The following is a 20,951-nucleotide window of genomic DNA, read 5'->3' on the forward strand; positions in this document are numbered from 1 at the left end:
CTTGCCGCCGCCATGACCAGATCTATTAGATGTGGTGAAGCAAGGGACGATGAGCGCCGTCAGAGATCCAAATGGAAGTGGGTAGCGACGGACCATCGCCCAAGGACATTGCGAGGTCGAAAACAATGCATAGTGACTTTTCCTTTTTCTTCTTTTTAATGTTTTTTTTTTATTTGGCACTTGACTAACGCCATATCGGTGTCATTTTGGATTCACATTAAGTTTTTAACTGTCACTTTTAATAAAAGAGGGTAAATGTGCCATAAGATACAAATTTAAGGTTTTTAGTGTCACAAAAAAAATTAGGATAAAGCTCGCCGGCCGCGCGGACACCTCGGTTACCAAAAAAAAAAAAAAAAATAGGATAAATGTGTCGTAGTAGGCATAATTTGGGATTTTTAACGACACAAAAAAAATTCAGGATAAATGTGTCACATTGGACAAAGTTTAGGGTTTTTTGTGATACTTTCTCTTAAATTTATTAATTCCAAACAATGACTCGTACTAGCAAACACTGAATTAATTTTTATAGTGTAAATTCATTTTTAGGCTCTCTTGTATTATTTATTTTTGTATATTTGAATTAAGTTAGTTTGATTGCAACAAGTATAGAAATTATAATTTATTATGTACATATAAAAATATATGTTTAATATATAACATGTCCCAATATATCGAAATTCTCTATTTTTTTGAAAATGAAGTGTCGGTATGTCGTGCCGTGCCACGTGTCACATATTGATGTCGGTGCTACCTAGAAAAAATGTACAGCGTAAATACCAACTTAAAGCAATAATTTCAGAACTAAATAGCATGCATATGAAGAATTACAAGTACCATTAACTTTAAAACGTGAAGTCATGGCATTGCTTTACGGTCATCAAACAATTTTGCGTCGAATCCAATAAGATGGTGTTTTTTTTTTAAGAGATGTCAACTTTATTGCGTCAAGCTAATGATGGACAGTTGTGTATATATTGATAGGCTGAATATGTTAGTGTCACGACAGTTAACGCGGTAAATATGCCTAGTACACCTATTAGAGTGGTAAATAGCTATAGGTTGATATATTACATTCATGTCTGATTCCGTTTAGTTTAGATGCATAATAGGCAAAGTAGTCTACCGTCCGAGCTAGAGTTGATTAGCTTTAGAGAACAGTGCGGTGTGCATTGTTACAAGTGACTATCAGAATAACCTTCTTTATATTGTAAGATAAAGTAAGTAATGCATTTGATTTTTAACCTCTCACTCAATTCTTGATACAAATCTTTTAACTGGAGTTCACTCGACACGTTGGGACACGTTATATATTAAATATATAATTACTATTTCTATGATTTTTTACAAAAACGAAGAATAAATTTCCTGCATGAGGTACTCCTGTAATTTGAACTAGAGTCTAGCACTACAAAAAAATAAGGATTTAGCCACGGATTTTGCCATGAAAAATTGACCAAAATTCATCGATAAACCAATTTGCGACGAAAATTAGCGACAAAAAAATATTCGTCGCCAATTCGGCGTCACAAAATTTAGCAACGAAAAAATAAAGTTCGTCGCTAATTAGCGACGAATTTTGCGACGACTATTTATCCGTGGCTAATTAGCGATGAATAAGTTTCGTCACAAATTAGCCACGAATTTTGCGACTAATTACTCTCCGTGGCAAATTAGCGACGAAACTTATTCGTCGCTAATTAGCCACAAAAAAAAAATGTTGTCACTAAATTTAGCGACGAATTTTTTGTTCGTCGCTAAATTTAGCGACCAAAAAATAATTTTTCGTCGCCAAATTTTGCGACGCCAGATTAGCCACGAATTTTTTTTCGTGGCAAAATTCGTCGCAAAACCCAATTAGCGACAAATTTTACCGAATTTTTCGTGGCAAAATTTGCTATGAATTTTTATTCGTCGCAAATGTTTGTTGCAAAAAGTGCATTTTTTTTTTTGGTGTTCCTTTCTATTCAATGGCATAGGGGGTGAGGGAGTCTTGGGTGGCAGAGGGTCGAGGGAGTCCCCGGGCTGAGGTGGATGGGGATGGGGCTGGTGAGCTGGACGATGGCGAAGGGGGTGGGTCTCAGCTGGAGCAAGGAGCGTCGCGGACAGAGGAGGAGCAGAGTAGGAGGGTAGTCGGGGTGCCGGGACAAGGAGAGGGAGAGAGACCGAGAGATGGAGATGGAGGTCGAGGGCTCGGGCTCGAGCTCGGGGCAGACGGCTGTAGGCTGTGGGCGTCGCAGCCTGAGTTGTGGGAAACAGAGAGGTGGTGGGGTGGAGGTCGACGACAGCTACGCGGGGCTGGCGGGCGAGCGGCAACGGCCGCAATGGCGAGGTGACGACAAAGGCGGGTGGTGGTCAGCTGGAGGCTAGCATCGGCTAGGGGGGCTGCCGAATGAAGAAGAAGAAGAAGATGAACAGGGGGGAAAGGGGGTCTGTTCGCACCAAGAGGAGGAAGAGAGAAGGTGAGTGGGGGGAAGAGAGAGAAGGACGAAGAGAGAGAAGGTGAGTGGGGTTAGGTGGGGGAAATTGAATGCTGTGGAGAGCGGAATGATAGAAAGGGGGCGGAAGAGTTTATAGAATAAGGTTAGGCGGGAAGAGAGAGTGGGAATCGCAAAATTTCAAAATCTACCTGAAAAATTTAGCGACGAAATAAAGTCCTTTCGTCGCTAATTAGCGACGAAACACATAATTTTGTCGCTAATTTTAAAAAAAATTGCGACGAAAGATGAAATTTGTCGCAAAATTTGCGACAAATTCTCATTTTGTCGCAAATTGCTGATATAAATTAAATAAAAAAGAAAAAAAATAATTAGTGACAAAAAAATAATTTCGTCACTAATTTCCAGAATAAATTAAATAAATTTGCGACGAAATGTATTACTTCGTTGCAAATTTAGCTACTAACACGGTTTTTTCGTCGCAAATTAAATAAATTGAACATTTTCTTTTTTTTTATTTCCTTCATATTAGCGACGAATAATACATTTCTTCGCTAAATTAGCGACGAAAATAATGAATCGTTGCTAATTTTAATATTTTCTTTGTTATTTTTTTTCATAGTGCTAATTTTGCGACGAAAACAAAAGTTCGTCGCTAATTAGCGATGAACGTTTATTTTCGTCGCTAATTAGCGACAAACGTCGATTTTCGTCGCTAACTTTTAATAAAAGAATTTGTGACAAAAAAGGACGTTCGTCGCTAATTGGCAACGAAGCCCATTTTCGTCGCAAAGGAGATAGCGACGAATAATTATTTCATGGCCATTGTCGCAAATTAGCGACGAATTATTTTTCATCGCTATAGTTGTCACTAATGGGCGACGAATGTTTTCGTCGCAAATAGCGACGAATATTCATTTTGTCACTATTTTCATCGGAAATTAGCGACGAATTTTTTTCATGGCAAATTTTTCGTGGCTAAATTCGTGCTTTTTTGTAGTGTAGACATTTGACAGACTAGACAGAACACGTTCTCTCACACGCTCGGAAAGTGAGGTGACCCCCCCCGGGTTACTTTTTGTGAAAATCTACGCCTCACCTCTATCTCCTTCCTATCTGTCTCGCGAAAGGGAACGACAACCACCATGATTTTGGCCGCGTCATCTCTCTTTCGGCGCTCTCTCGCTCTATCCTCCGGTGCTCTGCTCCGGCACAACCGAAGCCTGTTCTCTGCTCCAGTGCTTACCGTGCGTCGTCGGCTCTCTCCCTCATCCGTCTCATGGCCCAAGATGCAGACAACTCCTCCCTCTATCACCCAATCTATGCCCTCCATATCTACGCCATCCTTGCCCTCCTTCCTCACCGACTCGCGCGCCCCAGGCATGTTGCCTGTGTTGATCGTGTGTCGGAGGATGCCGAATGCGTGTCCGTGTCCAACACCAACACAGCACCTCCCTTGACCGATCGGTGCTTCATAACGTGCGCCAACCAAGTTGAATAACAATGTTAATATGCTTAGGTATAATTTGAGTTGCAAGCAAAACCACTCAAAGTTGGTTAACGTGGCATTTCTATGTCAATTGAAAATATACATTAACTGGGTGATACGAAAAATTTCTTCAAAAGAAAATCTTTTTTTTAATCAGAAAATTGAAAAAACTAGGGACGATTTACAATGATTTTTGAATGGAGGGCTAGGGAGGTAGATTTAGGGCAAGACCTACAATTGAGGTGTTTTTTTTAGACAAAATTCACTTTGGGCAAATTTGGGACTTGACCCAAAGTTACTATGTTTTTTTTTTTTTCAAGACAAAAAAAAATTTGGCATAGAATTTAAATTAGACCTAAAGTTGAATTATTATTTTTTTTCAGAGAATTAGGCCTTTTATATTGATAGGTATTGTGTTTGGCTAAAGTCACCGAACCTTCTCATTAAAAAAGTTAATATCAATCTTTAGTCCTAATTTCCCTAGAAAATTGAGCATTTTCCTAGACAAGCAGCGCATTGACTCGAGGGTGAGGTCAAGAAGAATTATTTAATCAAAGATAAGCGTACCAATACTACTTGTCCAAGTTGATCAGAAATATGCTCTCCATTATTTAGATATGTTTGTGAGAGTTGCTATAGCTCGAGATGAATGAGAGTGCATCTTATCTTTTGATATCTTGAGACTTGCAACCACATCCTTATTATTGACCAATCAATTAATTAGTACTCAAGCAATATGTGGTTTATCCACTTTTCATTTTGAGGAATTTAACGTTTCATTCTCTTATTAACCATCACACACGAAGAGCAAATAAGATCGCTTTATGTGTTTGATATGGATTATCTAAGGAAATGAATTTAATTTGCTAAAATAAATTTACAAGGATTAAAATTGTGAGCGTACTTTCTTACAAGATTTGTGCATGTAGGCACCAAGTAAGCTTGTACACGTGAGCTTGTACTATTCTAGTTTGTCATTTTTTTTATCTAAACAGCCATAAATTTATCTTGTAACAGGCATGGGCAAGATAGTTTCATAATAGCAGTACGATGCATCCATCTCTCACGAGCTCGCAGGTGATTTTCAGGTTACTGCAGGCATGTGAGTGAAGCAGTGACCACAAGGGAAAGATCAAGGATCTGGAGCGAGGGAGATAAAAAAAAATGTGCAAAGGTCGAGGAAGCAACTAGAAAGAATTATCGTGGAGTTAAAAAAGTCTACCTGGTAAAAAAATTAAACAAGAGGAAAGGCAAAGGTATTGAGCATAGATGTGTTCAGCATGTGCTTACTGATTCTTCTGCAATCCTTTAAATAAATAACAGTGATCGGCGCATCAGCATGTGTTTACTGATTCTTACTCGACATAAAATTATAATTTAATGTTTCTTGTCCAGATGCATTCCCCGAAGGACATCCTAGTCCACTTTTCATCTTCCCTATAAATCCACCTTTTTATGTGTATTGAAATTTTGACAGGCCTCGTCTGTCATCCTTGGATTCTCTTGGGCATTAAGATTTCAGCCGCGTGAAGGGCACCGACTCCTACCCCAAGTGGTCGCGGTTCCCTGTGAATGAATTACTTAACAAGCTTGACTTATATAAATCAAACCACCAGAGAATAGGCAACAAGAAGGCATTTCCTGTTTCCTGAGAGGCATTCTGGTTCTTTTCTCTGTAAGACTTGAGAGCCATAATCAAAGGCAGATCAGAGCAAAGACGAAATGCATCATCCCATTTTTGGGCAGTCTTTCGCCGTGCTCGTGGCACTGATCCTTCTCTCTAGGCTGGCGTTCTATTTTCTCAATAAGAAGAAAGCTTCGCACGGCCCTATTTGGGCCCAGAGCACCACGTATTTTTCGTGTGTTTCTTCATTATTTTTTTCCATATTTCCTCGGAAAATTGAATTTATTCCCAGACAACAACGCATTGACTTGAGGGAGGGGTCAAGAGGATTATCAAATATAAATGTACAAATATTTTTTTGTCCAGCTTGATCGGAAAGATGCTCTCCATTGTTTAGATTTCTTCCGGAAAGTCTTTACAGATGAAAAAGAATGAGAGTGCATCTCATCTTCCAATTTGTACTTAAGCAAGATGTGGTTTATCCACTTTTGATTTTATGACTTTAACTATACACTCTATTACCAACCATCACACGACAAGTGAATAAGACCGCTTTAGGAAATATTTCTTTACATCAGTATTGTGTGCTATAATTACCCTAATTTATTATGTTTCAATCTGTTAAACATTGTCCAAGAAGATGCTCGTAAAATATAAACGAGAAACCAGTCCACGTTATGAACCGAAAAAAGTATGCTTGATTTGGATTATCTATGGAAATGAACTTAATTTGTTAGGGGTCGAAAAAGTTAATCAATTTAATGGAGATGTTTTTCACTAGTTTTGTCTCTAAAACAAATTATAAGGAATGAAATCGAACATTCACAAGAATATGATGATCAAAAGTGGAAGGTTTGTGCACGTAGACACCATGTAATCTCGTACATGTGAGTTTGTCCTCTTCCATATTATCATTTTGTCCAAACACAGTAATAAAGAGTTGTCGTGGAGTTACAAAGTCTACCTAGAAAAGAACTTAAACAAGCAGAAAAATATATCTGTGGTCGATGTATCAACGTGTTTCTTATTCAGATGCATTGCAAGTCGCTGTCTATTTTCTATTATATATTTAGATATGCCAATTGCATTCATTTACAAGAAAAAAAAAAGGCCAATATATGTAAAAATTTACATATCATCGCAAGTTATTTCAGTATGTTCTCAATTATAAACTATACTAATTTAATACAGAGAAAGGCGTACTGAAAGTCTTAAAAGTAAGGTTTATTATAGGAGTCGAAATATCAAGCTACTAAGGTTATTATATTCCATACTACTAAGAAAACTATAGATCCCCTGATTATTCACATAGTCAATCAAGTTAACATAGATATTGTGGGAGGTTGTGCTCATCGTGGCATCACGAGCTTTAAATATATTCAAAAAAATACATTTTCTGATGGAAAATAAATTTAAAAAAGTGCAGGAAAGTTCAACGGCGCAGCAACTGTATGTATTTATCAATTATGACCACTTGTCTACGGACAATAACAGAAATTGTTTTTTTATTCAAAAGTTTTATTTTTATTTAATAATGCCATCGCAACTTGCTCACATGTGCAGTGAAACTTCCACCACATGAAGGCAACGACCATAAACGCGTGGTTGACTTATGGGTACAAGATTCTCTTTGCCAACCGGTTCCCATTATACAAACCAACCCACAGGGAGAGAGAATTGGCAGCAACGAGGCATTCCCTGTTTTCTGAGAGAGGCATTCTGGTTCTTCTCTCCGTCAGACCTGAAAGTGAAAATTAAGCGCAGAGTGGAAGCAAAGCCGAAATGCATCGACCCATTTTTGGGCATTCTTTCGCCGTGCTCGTGGCACCCATCCTTCTCTCCGTGCTCGCGTTCCGTTTTCTCAATAAGAAGAAAAACAATGCGGCTAGAAATGCAGCAGATGCCGATAATGGCGCGCCTGGTTCGTTGACTGCACCAACGGATACTGATTTCGGTGGATCCAGTTCGTCTCCGACCGGAAATTGCTACGAGGTGTTCTTGAGCTTCAGAGGCTCGGACACTCGAAACGGTTTTACCGATCACCTCTACCACGGGCTCGTCGATGCTGGAATCGACACTTTCAGAGACGATGACGAGCTCTGTCAAGGGCAGGGCATCAGACCAGTGCTCATGGACGCCATCACGAACAGCAAGGTCCTGATCCCCATTTTCTCCGAGAGTTATGGTACAAGTAGCTGGTGCCTGGATGAACTGGTTCAGATATTGGAGCGCAAGAATAACAACGGGCAGATAGTCTTGCCTATATTCTACAAAGTGAAACCATCTGACGTAGGACATCAGAGGGGAAGTTTTGGAGATGCATTTCTTAAGCGTGAGAAGCGTTTGCTTAAGAGGGGTTTCGATCCAACGACTTTGGAGAATTGGAAGAAAGCACTCCTTGAAGTCAGCACCTTTTTTTTTTTTTTTTTTTTTTTTTTTGGTCGGGAAGTCAGCACCTTGAGTGGATACGAAGCTGATGGGTAAAATTTTCCATAAGTTATTCTCCTTTTTTCTTTTTTGCCTTGTGTTTTAATGATGTTGACCAATGTAATAATAGATTTTGTTGTCAAGATCCCATTGGAAAATTTTTTTTTTGAATAAACTTTTACTTTTACATCTAAAGATTTTGTAACATTGTGCTTTTTTTTTTTGCTTGTTTATCCTCATCACACACTTTTCTAATTACGCGTTTATTCTAGATTAATAGTACAACTCATTGGTGATTTTTTTATTTAAAGCTCATAACATCATATACCGTGCATGTTGATTGTCAAAGCCATAACTCTTTATCTTCCCAAGTTACATTCATTGAGTCACTAATATTGTTTCATTGGTGATATATGGTGATGGTAAATATAAAAAAGGAAATAACAGGTTGTTTTTTTTTCATATGTTTGTTTAAATCATTTTCAATTAATTTTCCTATCTTCAACAAGTAATTTCTATATCATGCACCTGCATATATTGAAGCAATGTTCTTATTTTGGGTAAAAATTACTCTTCTCCTTCCGTATAAAACCGATAATAGACACTTGCAATGAAAACTGATAAGAACACAAATTTAGAATATACTAAAATTCACAGCACGAGTAGAAACTTGCAAGAGTGTGGAAGTGGGCAAACAAGGATAAAGCCTCTCAACCGCAATTCGGGTAGTTCACAATATGACACTCTGAACAACTTTTCTGATTGGTATCGCAACACCCGAAATCATCTTGTATCAAAAGTTATAACTTGTCTTTGCTTATTCAAACGCTCTACAAATTTTCAAAGTCACGTCCACGTCATCGCTTTTATCTTTAAAAAACAACACGTTCAAAATTTGACTCAAATCCATAATAGATACAATATTTAATATTCATAACTCATACCCTCAAGTTTATTCTGGCTTAATAAATTATTCTGGAGCAACAGTGGGATTGGGCACGCCATATGAAGCAACCACCAATATACGGAGGTGTGACAAAAATGATTTTTAAAGTTTTTCAATCAATCCACAGATTTATTTATTGTTGTGTTGTCATTTGATAAACAACATAAAATTACTGTTGCCACATAATCGAACTCTTGTCACATTTGATGTGTCCGAAGCGAGCTTGGTGAAATCGATTGTCGGAAAAGTGTTGAGCGAATCAAGAAAAAGTTTGAGTTGGATATTTCGAGAATTTGGTCGGAATTGATCGTCATGTGAAGGAGATTATGGAATTTGTGGATACTAAAAAATCTTATGCTACCCTATTTGTTGGCATCCACGGAATGGGAGGCATTGGTAAGACGACTCTTGCTAAAGCCATCTACAACAAGATTTCCAATCAATTTGAGCACCGAAGCTTCATTGGCGATATAAGGGAATCATGGAAGCGTAATGGCGGACATTACTTGCAGAATAAGTTAATCTATGATATATTGAAGCGCGAAAATGAAGTTTGTGATGAGAATGAAGGGACTAACTTTATTTCCTCCAAGTTTAAAGGTAAAAAGGTCCTCCTCCTTCTTGACGACGTGGATGATGTCGTTCAATTGAAGCGTTTGGCTGGTAATCGTGATTGGTTTTCTTCGGGAAGTATGATCATTATTACCACCAGAGACGAGAGTATTCTTCAAAATTTTGGGGTGGACCATGCCTATGGCCATAAGGAAATGGATAACGATCAATCTTTGATTCGTTTTAGCAAACAAGCATTTCGAAGGGACTCTCCTCCAAGTAAATTTGAGGGCCTCGCTCATAAAGTCATATCCATCATCGGAGGGCTTCCCTTATCCCTTGAGGTTTTAGGCTCATTATTGTGCGGAAAAGAGCTAGCATTCTGGAGAGGTCGGATAAAGAAGTTAAAAAAAGTGCCTCCTAAGAAAGTGCGAGAAAAGTTACAGATAAGTTATGACGAATTAGAATATGGACAAAAGCAAATTTTCTTGGATATTGCTTGTTTTTTCATTGGCACCGATAGAAGAACCGTATCGTACATGTGGGATGCCCGTGGCTTTTTCCCCGAGGAGGGAATTGAAGTATTGAGATTCATGTCATTGATAAAAATTGGAGATGATCATGAGTTCCGAATGCATGACCAACTGAGAGATTTTGGTAGGGAAATAGTTCGCGAAGGTAACCAAGAGGAGCCTCGGAACCGTAGCGGGTTATGGGACTCCGAGGAAGTCAAGAAAGTGCTAAAAAAAAATAAGGTAACCGTTTGGTTTCTTTTTCGTACCGAGTCCGTGTTCTCTTGTTAGAGTAATGTTGGTCCACTTCTTAGTGCTTGCTCTCCTATTATTGCAACTTGAATGTTTCATTGACAAGATTAGAAAGTAGGGAGGTTGCTCTTTCCGAGTAAGCATTGTAGTGTTAAGATCATGAATTTCTACATTTGCTTCACTTACGTCTTTGACAAATGCAGTAAATAACTTGACTAATGATAAATCATAGAATCATAAACTCAAGCGGAAAAAGAAAAAAAAAAGTTTAAGTCTAAATTAGCACAATTGAAATAGGTTTAAGACTTTTTTGGTAATTTGAGAATACTTTAATTGGATATAGTATTAATGGACATTGAATCGTTGCATATAGGGAGCGGGAAATATTGTGGCCATTAATCTCGGTGAAGGCAGCTCCAAAGGATTCGGCAACATAGCTCAGCAAGATGACAAAATTTACACAGGAGAACAATTCAAGAATTTGACAAGTCCGAGATTCCTTCACCTGGAGGAAGGGGTACATCTCGGTGGAGATTTTAAGGACTCAATGGAGGAGTTAAAATGGCTTCGATGGCCAATATGGCCCATGAATTTTAGAATGGAAGAGGTACATTTTTCGTGTAGTTACTTCAGTATTTTTGCACGAATCACTCTTCATCCATAGTATCATAAAAAGAACACAGCCTTTTGCATATGGGCCGAAAATAACATTACCTTTCAAACTCATGTTTTCGTTCGTGGGATAAAAGTGACCTCCGCCGTCAATTTCAATTTAAAAATTGACGAGTCTAAGATTTCTTCAGGTGTATAACGTGCAGCGGTTATATTTCGACATGACCGGCGATTTTCCGTACTCAATGGAGGAGTTACGACCGCTTCTACGGGAAGAATTTCCCACGCTTTTTGAAGTAAAAAATTTTCACGCAACAGAATTAGTTGTATTGGATCCGTCAAGTAGCTGGATAGATGAGAGATGGCAAGGATGGAGTTCTTTCGTGGTAAGAGCAAGTCTTTTTCTTCTTCTTCTTTTCCCTTTTATGTTTTTTTTTTAATCATAATCACCCTTGACAACCATTTCTTTTTACCAGATGGCAAAGAAGCTCAAATTTCTCGACCTTACACGTTGTGGATACTTGGAAAATACGGACTTCCTCTCGGCTTTTAAGAATTTAGAGGTTTTGATCCTCAATCATTGTTCGAGCCTGCAGCAAGTTGACTCTTCGATTGGAGACATGAGGGACCTCGTTTGCTTGGAGTTGGGGGGCTGTCAGAGCCTCACGAAGCTTCCAAAAGAAATAGGTAAATTAGAAAAACTGGAGCAACTCCTTCTAGACAATACTCAAAAACTTTCTGCGTTACCAGAAAGCATAGGGTCTTTGGAGAATCTAGAAATTCTAAATATTGAATACAGTGGTATAAAAGAATTACCCGATGATATTGGAAGGCCGAGAAAGCTCCAAGAATTACACGCTAAAGGATGCAAACAATTGGGAGGAAAACTTCCCAAAAGCATAGGGTCTTTGCAAAATCTAGAAATTCTAAATATTGCTTACACCGATATAGAAGAATTACCCGATGGTATTGGGAGGCTGAAAAAGCTCCGAAATTTAGATGCTTCATATTGCCATGAACTCGGGAGGGAAATGCCGGAAGGCATAGGGTCTTTGGAGAATCTAGAAATTCTAGATATTTCTTTTAGTGGTATAAGAAAATTACCAAATAGTATCGGGAGGCCGAGAAAGCTCCGAGTTTTACATGCTTCATATTGCAAAAACCTGGAAGGGAAAATGCCGGAAAGCATGTGCAATCTTTCTTCCCTACAACGCCTTGATTTTTTTTTGCTGCAAGGAGCTCCAATCGTTGCCGGACCTTCCTTCCAACTTAACATATTTGTGCATCACCTGTCAAAGTCGGAAATTGCCTTCACTCTCCCACCTAACCCGTCTCAAGGAGCTACAAGTCCATGGGTGTGAATTTCTCAAGTGCATCCAGGAGCTTCCATCAACACAACTAAACAATTCAGAATGCTCCCAACCGACGGGTGTTGAAGAATCGGAATTACCACAATCCCTAAACACTCCCTTCAAGTTGGAAATCTTGACAGTCCGTGAATGTGAATCTATTGAAATACTGGACGTTTCACGGTTTATCCATCTAAGGACATTATCCGTCGATCATTGCGGGAATTTACTTGAAGTTCGAGGTCTTGATAAATTGAAATATTTGGAATCCTTGACTGTTGAGTACTGCGATTCGGTTGAACGGTTGGAGCTTCCAAAGTCTGAGGGTCTGAAGGTAGTGAACGTACAAGATTGTGAAAACCTCGTCAAAATTCAAGGTCTCGATTGCTTGGAAAACCCGAGTATCTATCGGTGCGCTTCAATTGAAAGGCTGGACCTTCCAAAATCCAGGAGTATGAAGATATTAGATGCTAGAGAATGCGCAAAATTAGCCGAAATTCAAGGCCTCGATAGGTTGGAGTTTTTGCAACATTTAGATATCTCCTGGTGCACTACAATTGAAAGGCTGAACCTTCCAAAATCTGATAGTACGAGGATATTGGATGTTGGATTTTGCAAAAACTTAATCCAAATTCAAGGCCTCAATAGGTTACAGTTCTTGGAAGAGTTGAATCTCTCTGGGTGCGCTTCAATTGAAAGATTGAACCTTCCAAAATCTGATAGTCTGAAGAACTTAAATGCTGAAGATTGCGAAAGCTTAGTCGAAATTCGAGGCCTTGGTAGTTTGGAGTTCTTGGAAGAGTTGAATCTCTCTGGGTGCACTCTGTTTGAAAGGCTACCAAACTTATGTTGCTTTGACTACTTGAAAAGTTTGAATATCAACTACTGTGACAAGCTTCAAGACATACAGAGCCTAGAGAGATTCCCATCCCGCAAAAGTTTATGGATTGAAGGTTGCAAGTCCTTAGCAAAATTACCAAACTTGTCAAGTTTTCATGGTTTAGGAGAATTGTTCCTGTTAAATTGTCATGAACTTCGAGAGATCCCGGGGCTTGAGGAGTCAATATCTCTAGAATCTATTGCTATCCCAGGATGTTCCTCGATTGAGATCTTACCGGATTTGTCATCATGTACCCACTTGAAGAGTCTGATTGTGCAAGATTGCGAGAAATTGACTGAGATTCGAGGGCTCGAGAAACTGGAGCAGCTAGCAGAAATGGATATTTCTGGATGCAAGTCACTTAAAACAATTCCAGTATTGTCCGGAAGGCGACTTTATCAAAATTACGAGAAAAAGCCATTTGCATATGATGGGAGGATAGAATTTGCATTAGACTATTCGGACGACTCGAATGAGTAAAGATACTAGAGATGATCCACTTTTTCGAGCAAAGTTACATAAAGCGGGTAAGTTACCTTTGCTCTTTTGAGATCTACCGCTCAATTGTCATTTGCAATTTATTTCAAGATTTATCATCTTCTCATTATTATTTCCTGGTTGACAGTGTTATCATTATTTTTGTTACTTGAATTCAAAGAATGTGGGGGAGATGTTCATGGAGGTTAATGTGTGCTTTGGCAAAATGATTCTTCTTATTATGCCAAGAACGGAAATAGATGAAAAGGCTTTCTAAGTACATCATATGTCTTTAGACTTTGGGTAAGATCCTTCATCCTATGCAGAAAAATAACTATTCCTAGCGTTTGATTGTTTCTGGATTTCTGGAAATCTGATAAAAACCGATGTATACGGGCATTTGATAGCGTGCCAAAGGTCATTGTATAGGTTGAGAAATACTAGATGGAGGACCCTATATGGCGGTCCTTGTTTGAATCCATGTTCATTTCTTTTGGATCCGGGATATACCTAAAAGTCCAAGGCAAATAATAGATTACCAAAAGAATGCATCTCGATGTTTGTAGAGTTGGTATAGCCATCTGTGAGATGCCTGAACATTTGAGCCAAGCAAGACATTAACTAGAATGTGGTTTGACATGATTGATCGTCTTGTGAAATAATCCCTTATATTGTGCATAAGCACTTGTCGGTTCATTTACTTGCTGAAAAGAAAAACACAGGAAGCATTTCCATAAGTTTCCCGAGGAAACTTTATCCTATATGCCGTTTGAAAACTGTTGCATTATTTCTAATACATGAATGGCAAATGACGACAAGGAAAGAATCAAACTATATCCCACAAGAGCAAGCAACTTGAGTTGAATTCACTATAATAACCTGCTCAAAGCTTCTGTGGTTGATGATGTTAGATGCCCCATTAGTTGGATCCGTAGAGTTCTAAAAGAATATCGAGTTTGACAAACGGGGATCCCTAAACTTCGGAATGTTATTAGGAGTGCGTTGATGTTAGTTGCTAGATTGATTTCATCCGACTCACTGGCGGGATTCGGTTATCATTCCACTGGTTGATGTAGATGCTGAAATATTGCAAGAGAGCTTTCGCAAGGCTTTTCTAAAAGGGAAAAAAATCATCAAAGGATGAAGAGCTCGATGTTTCTTGAACTTCTCCAAAGTCCGATAATGCATCCTTGGAATGGTAAAGGATGTTTGCATGTTGTCATCTCACATTGCCCCGCTTATATTTAGCAGAAGCTTTGTAGAGCCGGAGACGTCCGCCTCCGCTCCCGTAATCAAGTCTCTCTCTTCCTTATTTTCTCTCCCAACCGTTCCTCTTCTGTAGTTTTATTCATGCTACTCTCGGACTCAAGGGAAGTCTAGCCTTGAGCTTCCCTCCGTGTTTTCGAGCACCGACGGCGGACCGTAGCGCGTGCTTCCGTTCCAGCTTCAGGTCAATAAACTGGCGGCTTCTCAGGTTGGGCTCCCGTTCGGCATTCTTTTGCGACCTAATGGGCGGTCGTCTCAATTGTTCTGACTCGGTTTTGTGAAGTTTGCTCGATTTCTAATTGACAGGTGAAGATCACGATGTGGAATCCGGAGAAGGATTTGCTGGCGATGGTCATGGAGGACCCGAAGGTGTGCTTCACGGCTTCAATTGGCGGAGGCCGTAGACAATCTCTTCTGGTAATTTCTTCGAAACGAGAAAGTCTCTCCTGGTACTAGCTTCGACTAGAGGAAGTTCTCTTTTTAATTCAGCATGTTCGTTCCTTCAACAATGGCTTGGTGTGCCCTTTGAGTCGTTGGCCTTATCTCGTTTTACTTCTTTCTCTCTTCCTAAATGTGCTAGGCTCCCTTCTCCCGAGAGAAACCACTGTAATTGCCAATCTAGCTCGATTTGCGTTTGATGGAGAATTGGACAAATATAAAGGTGAAGTTCTTGAAAATCTAAATGAGAGCATGATGTCAAACTAAGGAGTTCCCTAACTTAATCGGCAATCACCTAGACCGACCGGAAGTGTACCATGCTTTTGTATTGCCATCTTGTTTGCCTTCTGTGTACACCGGTTGAAGTGTCCATGAAAATAAAGAACTTGAATTGGAGGGGATGTCATTTATTCTAGATAGACTAGCTATGTCGGTTGCAGAAATGCTTGATGCCCACTTGGAGTTGGTAGGTTTAGGCCCCGTGAGAATCACATCTCAATCTTTGTCGAGCATGTATATAGTTTCCTCGGATTTCTAATGCTGAATCTCACAATGTAATGCTACTTGTGGCTCCTCTTCTTCCTCTTTTTTACCGATCGAGAGTTCCCAGCAAGGAGATATTTAATGTATACTAGATTGCAGAGTATAGGGTGGAAAGTTTCTCGCATTTTGTGCTACTTGAAGTTAATTTATCTTCTTCGATTACGAGAGGGCCATTGCGTCGCGTCATTTTGATTAATCAAGTTCGCTGGTGGGAGTTTAACTTACTTGTTAATAGGATATCTCAAGCCATGATGCATACTTGTATGACAATCGGGTCGAGAGGGATGGAGTCGGGGACTAGAGAAAGCGCAGAAACTAGGAGTGTAGAGGGAGCTGCATCCAAGTATGTTAAGTTCTTATGTGACTCTATCTCTTGGTAATTCAAATTCGTAAGGACTTAGGATTAGATGCCTAGCCTTGGCAGTTCTTGACATCTATTCTCACGGGAAAAATTTAGAGAGGAGGCATCTTTTCTCCGGAAACATCCGAAAGCTTCACGCATCATTTGGTCTTGTGGATTTGGAGAACATGTTTTGAGTGCACTATAATTCTTGAGCCAACCTTTGAATGGTTTACGTTGAGACCCTAAGTCGTAGACACTAGTACACTTGTGATCCTTGCCCGAATCCACTCCACTTCGAGGTTCCATAGCGGAACAACAAGATTCATTTTGGGATTGTGATAATGGATTGGAGGCTGCCGTAAAGATATATATTCCTGTCACTTTACATGACCCGCTAGCCCAAATAAATCCCATATCAAGTGACTAATACCCCTCTCGGTTGTCTTGTACTGTTTCGATGCTTTACCTCACTTAACAAATTTTGATTTTCTCGTCACTGTGCGTTCTCTATCTTACCTCGTATAGTAATTTTGTTGTTAAGAAATTATTCATTATTTTTCTCTCTCTGTTGTTTTCTTTGCACATTCATTGTGTCGTCGATCTTGGTTTCTCATAATTATTCTAATCTACTCCGGGTAAATGTACAACATCATTATGCTGGCTTGTCCCGGTGGCAAGACCGTTGTCTTGGGACTTGAAGATGGTACAGTTTCCCCGCATGATGTAGAAGTAAGTTTTCCATGCTATTGCCGCAATGTTACCCTCATTAAGTCTCAACAAGAAATTCACCCCGCAAGAATCCTTTATCATCAGAATGTGATCTTCTGTGATCTCTCTTGGGAAATATTCTGAATTGCTCAAAAGCTGCATGATGCAATGCAAACAGCAAGCTTGCTGAATGAACATTAAGTTAAGATGTTTCTGAACTACTGAAAGTCTAGCCAACTCGTTCGATATAATGGCCGACTAATCGGAAGGTTGTATCTTGCCTCGGCATCGTAGTTGACACTTGTGTCTAGGGTCTATTGGAGTATTTATTCAAAGAGAACTGTTTGTGATTCAGGTTTGGATCTTCATGTTAAAGTGGAAGCAATTCAATCCGAGGTAGAGATCTTACCGGTGTTGATTTTTTTGTTAGAATGATGGAGGTTTGTTGGCTGGTTCCGCCTCTTCGTGAAGTTGGTTCCGCCCCTTCGTGGGGTTCAGCTAACATAACATAAAAGAAAACAAAAAAAGGTTAAAACGTCAAAAGCAAAAAGAAAGAGGGGCTGTTCCCGGAGAAGAATGCACGAGAAGAACAGAAAGGGGCAGCGGCTTTCCGGTCCAGATTCGAAGGCCCAGCGTTGTCGTGACTCAAATTACAAGTTGATCGGTTTCATTTGTTGAAATCCTTTTTCAAATTATTTCTTGTTTTCTCCAAACGTGGTCAGAGGTTCTTGCTCCATTTATATTAATCCACTTTTGTGATGATGAAATGTTATTGTATTACTGATGTTGAGCCTCTAGTGTGTGACTAGAGAAGAACTTTTGTGTATCTATTATTTTTTATAATTAGTAGAAGCTTTTGAGCGGGCCATAATTTTTTTCCCGCATTGGGTTTTTCACTTAAAAATCTTGGTGTTTTGTTGCCTTGTCTCTTAACATTTCAGCATTATATTTTACTTATTTTGAGGTTGTATTGCTGGAATATACTACTGGTAGTTGCACAAGAAGGTGGCCACTGCGGTTGCAAGAAAACCCAACAAACTCTTTGGTAACCGGGCCGTTCCTGAAATCACATGTTGATGAGCGAGCCCGGACAACGAGTTCGGTCTGGCATATAGCCCGATTGGGCCCAGTTCTTCATGATGAGCGAGACCGAACAACATGTTCGGTCCGGTACATGGCCCGGTTCGGCCCGCCCATTAATGTCTCTCTTCCTCATTCTCTCGCCTGCCTGTTCCAATGCGGTTGCCAGTAAACCCAACACTTCGGTAGCCCGGCCCGTTCCGAAATCAATCACACACGTTTCTTCATGATGAGCGAGCTCGGACAACAAGTTTGGTCCGGCAAAGAGCCCGATCCGGCCCGGTTAGGCCCGCCCATTAATCTCTCTCTTCCTCATGCTCTCTCCCCCCTGTTCCACTTCTGCAGCTGTCTCTACAAATTCTCGACTTCAGTGGACTTCGTCACTCTTTAGCTCTTCCATCCTGCCTCCGTTCCCCAAATAGCATTGAGCTCTCTTCTAGGATTTTCGAGTTCTACCCTTCACTCAGTTTGCATTGGCCACCGGCGCTCGTGTACAGTCCTCGCGGTTTGCTCCAGCAGCTGGCGCTGCATTTTCGGCTGCTTCTGGAGCTTTATTTCTTAGCTATGGAGACCCATGAAAGGTCGCGGCGTGTTCTTCCGTTTCAGCTTCAGTTCGACAAACCGCTGGCTCCTCAGGTTCGGGTCCCGGCCTTCTTTTGCGACCTAATGGGCAGCTCGATTCGATTGTTCCGACTCGGTTTTGTGAGGTTTGCTCCATTTTTGGTTGGCAGGTGAAGATGGCGGAGTGGAATCCGGAGAAGGATTTGCTAGCCATGGTCACGGAGGACTCGAAAGTGGTGCTTCATCGCTTCATTTGGCAGAGGCTGTGGACAATCTCTCCTGGTAATTGCTTTGAACAATCAGAATTACCACAATCCAAGTTGGAAGTCTTGAAAATCGGTAACTGTCAGTTCATTGAAACACTGGACGTTTCATAGTTAAACCATCTGAGGACATTATCTGCCCGTAGTTGCAGTAATCTAATTGAAGTTCGAGGTTTTGATAAATTGATATACTTGGAAAGCTTGACTATCAAGTATTGCAATTCAATTGAACGGTTGGACCTTCCATTGTCCAAGGGACTGGAGATATTGGATGTTCAAGGTTGTGATAACTTAGTCGAAATTCGAGGTCTCGATAGATTGGAGTTCTTGGAAAACCTGAATATAGCTTGTTGCACTTCAATTGAAAGACTGCTTCTTCCAAAATCCGGGAGTTTGAAGATATTGGATGCTGAATTGTGCATGAACTTAGCCGAAATTAAAGGCCTCATAGGTTGGAGTTTTTGGAAAAGCTAAATATTAGTCGGTGCACTTCAATTGAAAAGTTGCACCTTCCACTTTTCCTAATTGTGCTACACTTCCTTTTCCCAAGAGAAACCACTGTAATTGCCAATCTAGCTCCGATTGCATCTGATGGAGAATTGGCTGAATGTAGAGGTGAAGTGCTTGAAAGTCTAAATGAAAACATGATGTCGAACTAAGGAGTTGGTGTTTTACCAAAAAATGAAGAGTGAATGACTCTGTTGCGAATAAAGAATTCCAAGCTGATATCAGTTGCATGGAGGGACATTTAGTTATAGGGGTGATAGATTCCTATCAACTCTTAGACAAGGTTGGTGCTTTAGGTGATTTTTTCCCTAACTTTACTGACAGTTACCATCACGTTTCCGTTCTGGGTACACCAGTTTAAGTGTCCATGAACATAAAGAACTTGAATTGGAGGGGATGCCATTTATGCTAGATAGACTAGCTATGTCGCATGCAAAAATACTTGATGCCCACATGGAGTTGGTAGGTTTAGGCCCTGCAGAATACCATCTTAACGCAGAGAAAGTTCTCCTTTTAATTCAGTGTTGTTTGTTTCTTTAACAATGGCCTGGCATGGTCGGGTATCTATATAGTTTTCCTTAGATTTTTAATCCTGACTCTCACAATGTAATGCTACTTCTGGCCACTCTTCTTTCTCTTTTTACTGATTGAGTTTCCCTTTCAAGGAGATAACTAATGTATACTCAGATTTCAGAGTATAGGCTGGAAAGTTTCGTACATTCTGTACTACTTGAAGTCAATTTATCTTCTGATTACAGAGGGGCATCTCGTCGCATCATTTTGACTAATCAAGTTCGCTGGTGGGAGTTTAACTACTTGTTAATAGGATATCTCAAGCTATGCTGCATACTTGTATGACAATCTGGTCAAGAGGGATGGAGTTAGGAATTGGAGAAAGCACGGAGACTAGGAGTATGGAGGGAACTGCATCCAAGTATGTTAAGTTCTTATATGACTCTGTCTCTTTCTAATTCAAATTCTTGAGAAGCTTCAAGTCCCATACAACAGCTGTGGCGTGTCTCAACTGGGAGGAAGATGCCCAAGAGAACAGAGTATGCATCTTTCAATTTAAAAGTTGATATGACTTCTTGATCTCGATTCTTCATATCTTGCATGCTATTTCTAATGCTTTGTTTGTAGTTAAGTTCCAAACTTAGAATCTTATTTGACTGGCCAGCAGCTTTAATATGGGTTGATGGAAGATTTTTCGAAATCGTCAAAGGATCGGGAGCTCGATGTTTCTTGAACTTCTCTGAACTCTGACAATGCATCCTTGGAATGGTAAAGGATGTTTGCATGTACCTCCTGGTCCTTGTTGTGTGGATTTGGCTCTATATAAGGTAAAAGCTTGGTAAATCATATTTCAAAGCCAAATTTGCAAATGTGGATAATATATTCTGTTGGAAACATGAAAATCAAATTGTGATGTTGCTAAATAAGATGAATGATACTTGTGAAAACTTGGAAGATGTCGGGATGACGATCTTGCGGGCCAGTGACCTTCCATTTGTGCATATTGCAGGAACCACTTGTGCAAATAACTGGGAGTTGTACCAATTGAAGTTAACTCATGATATCCTAAGTTCTATTCCGATCATGTCCATTCACTATTTAAGACATTGATGGAAAAAGGAAAAAAACTAGCATATTGTGGCTTTGGTTCTTTTCTAAGTTTTAAGAAGTG

General features: G+C 39.8%; 1 protein-coding gene, 1 long non-coding RNA gene and 1 pseudogene across 2 annotated transcripts; 2 read left to right on the forward strand and 1 right to left on the reverse strand.

Annotated features, from left to right (window-relative positions):
* LOC125314374 overlaps positions 1-20,951 on the reverse strand; it is a 413,124-nt pseudogene that overhangs the window by 315,855 nt on the left and 76,318 nt on the right.
* On the forward strand, positions 5,578-7,420 carry LOC125314405. The gene is made up of 3 exons (XR_007197904.1): positions 5,578-5,590; positions 6,404-6,407; positions 7,243-7,420. It is a non-coding gene; the product is annotated as an uncharacterized LOC125314405 (long non-coding RNA).
* On the forward strand, positions 7,477-8,035 carry LOC115733921 (probable disease resistance protein RPP1). Its single transcript, XM_048275506.1, has 2 exons — positions 7,477-7,954; positions 8,000-8,035. Exons 1-2 carry the CDS (start codon positions 7,682-7,684, stop codon positions 8,033-8,035), a joined length of 309 nt encoding a protein of 102 aa, XP_048131463.1. The 5' UTR covers positions 7,477-7,681.

This window comes from Rhodamnia argentea, chromosome 3 (assembly GCF_020921035.1).
Source record: "Rhodamnia argentea isolate NSW1041297 chromosome 3, ASM2092103v1, whole genome shotgun sequence".
In the NCBI taxonomy this organism is placed as follows: Eukaryota; Viridiplantae; Streptophyta; class Magnoliopsida; order Myrtales; family Myrtaceae; genus Rhodamnia; species Rhodamnia argentea.

Bases quoted from the DNA above. Each gene is read 5' to 3' on its own strand.
- LOC115733921 (XM_048275506.1), top strand. From the start codon at position 7,682: ATGGACGCCATCACGAACAGCAAGGTCCTGATCCCCATTTTCTCCGAG. The intron at 7,955-7,999 runs GTCAGCACCTTT...TTTGGTCGGGAA, and splicing joins GGAAGAAAGCACTCCTTGAA to GTCAGCACCTTGAGTGGATA.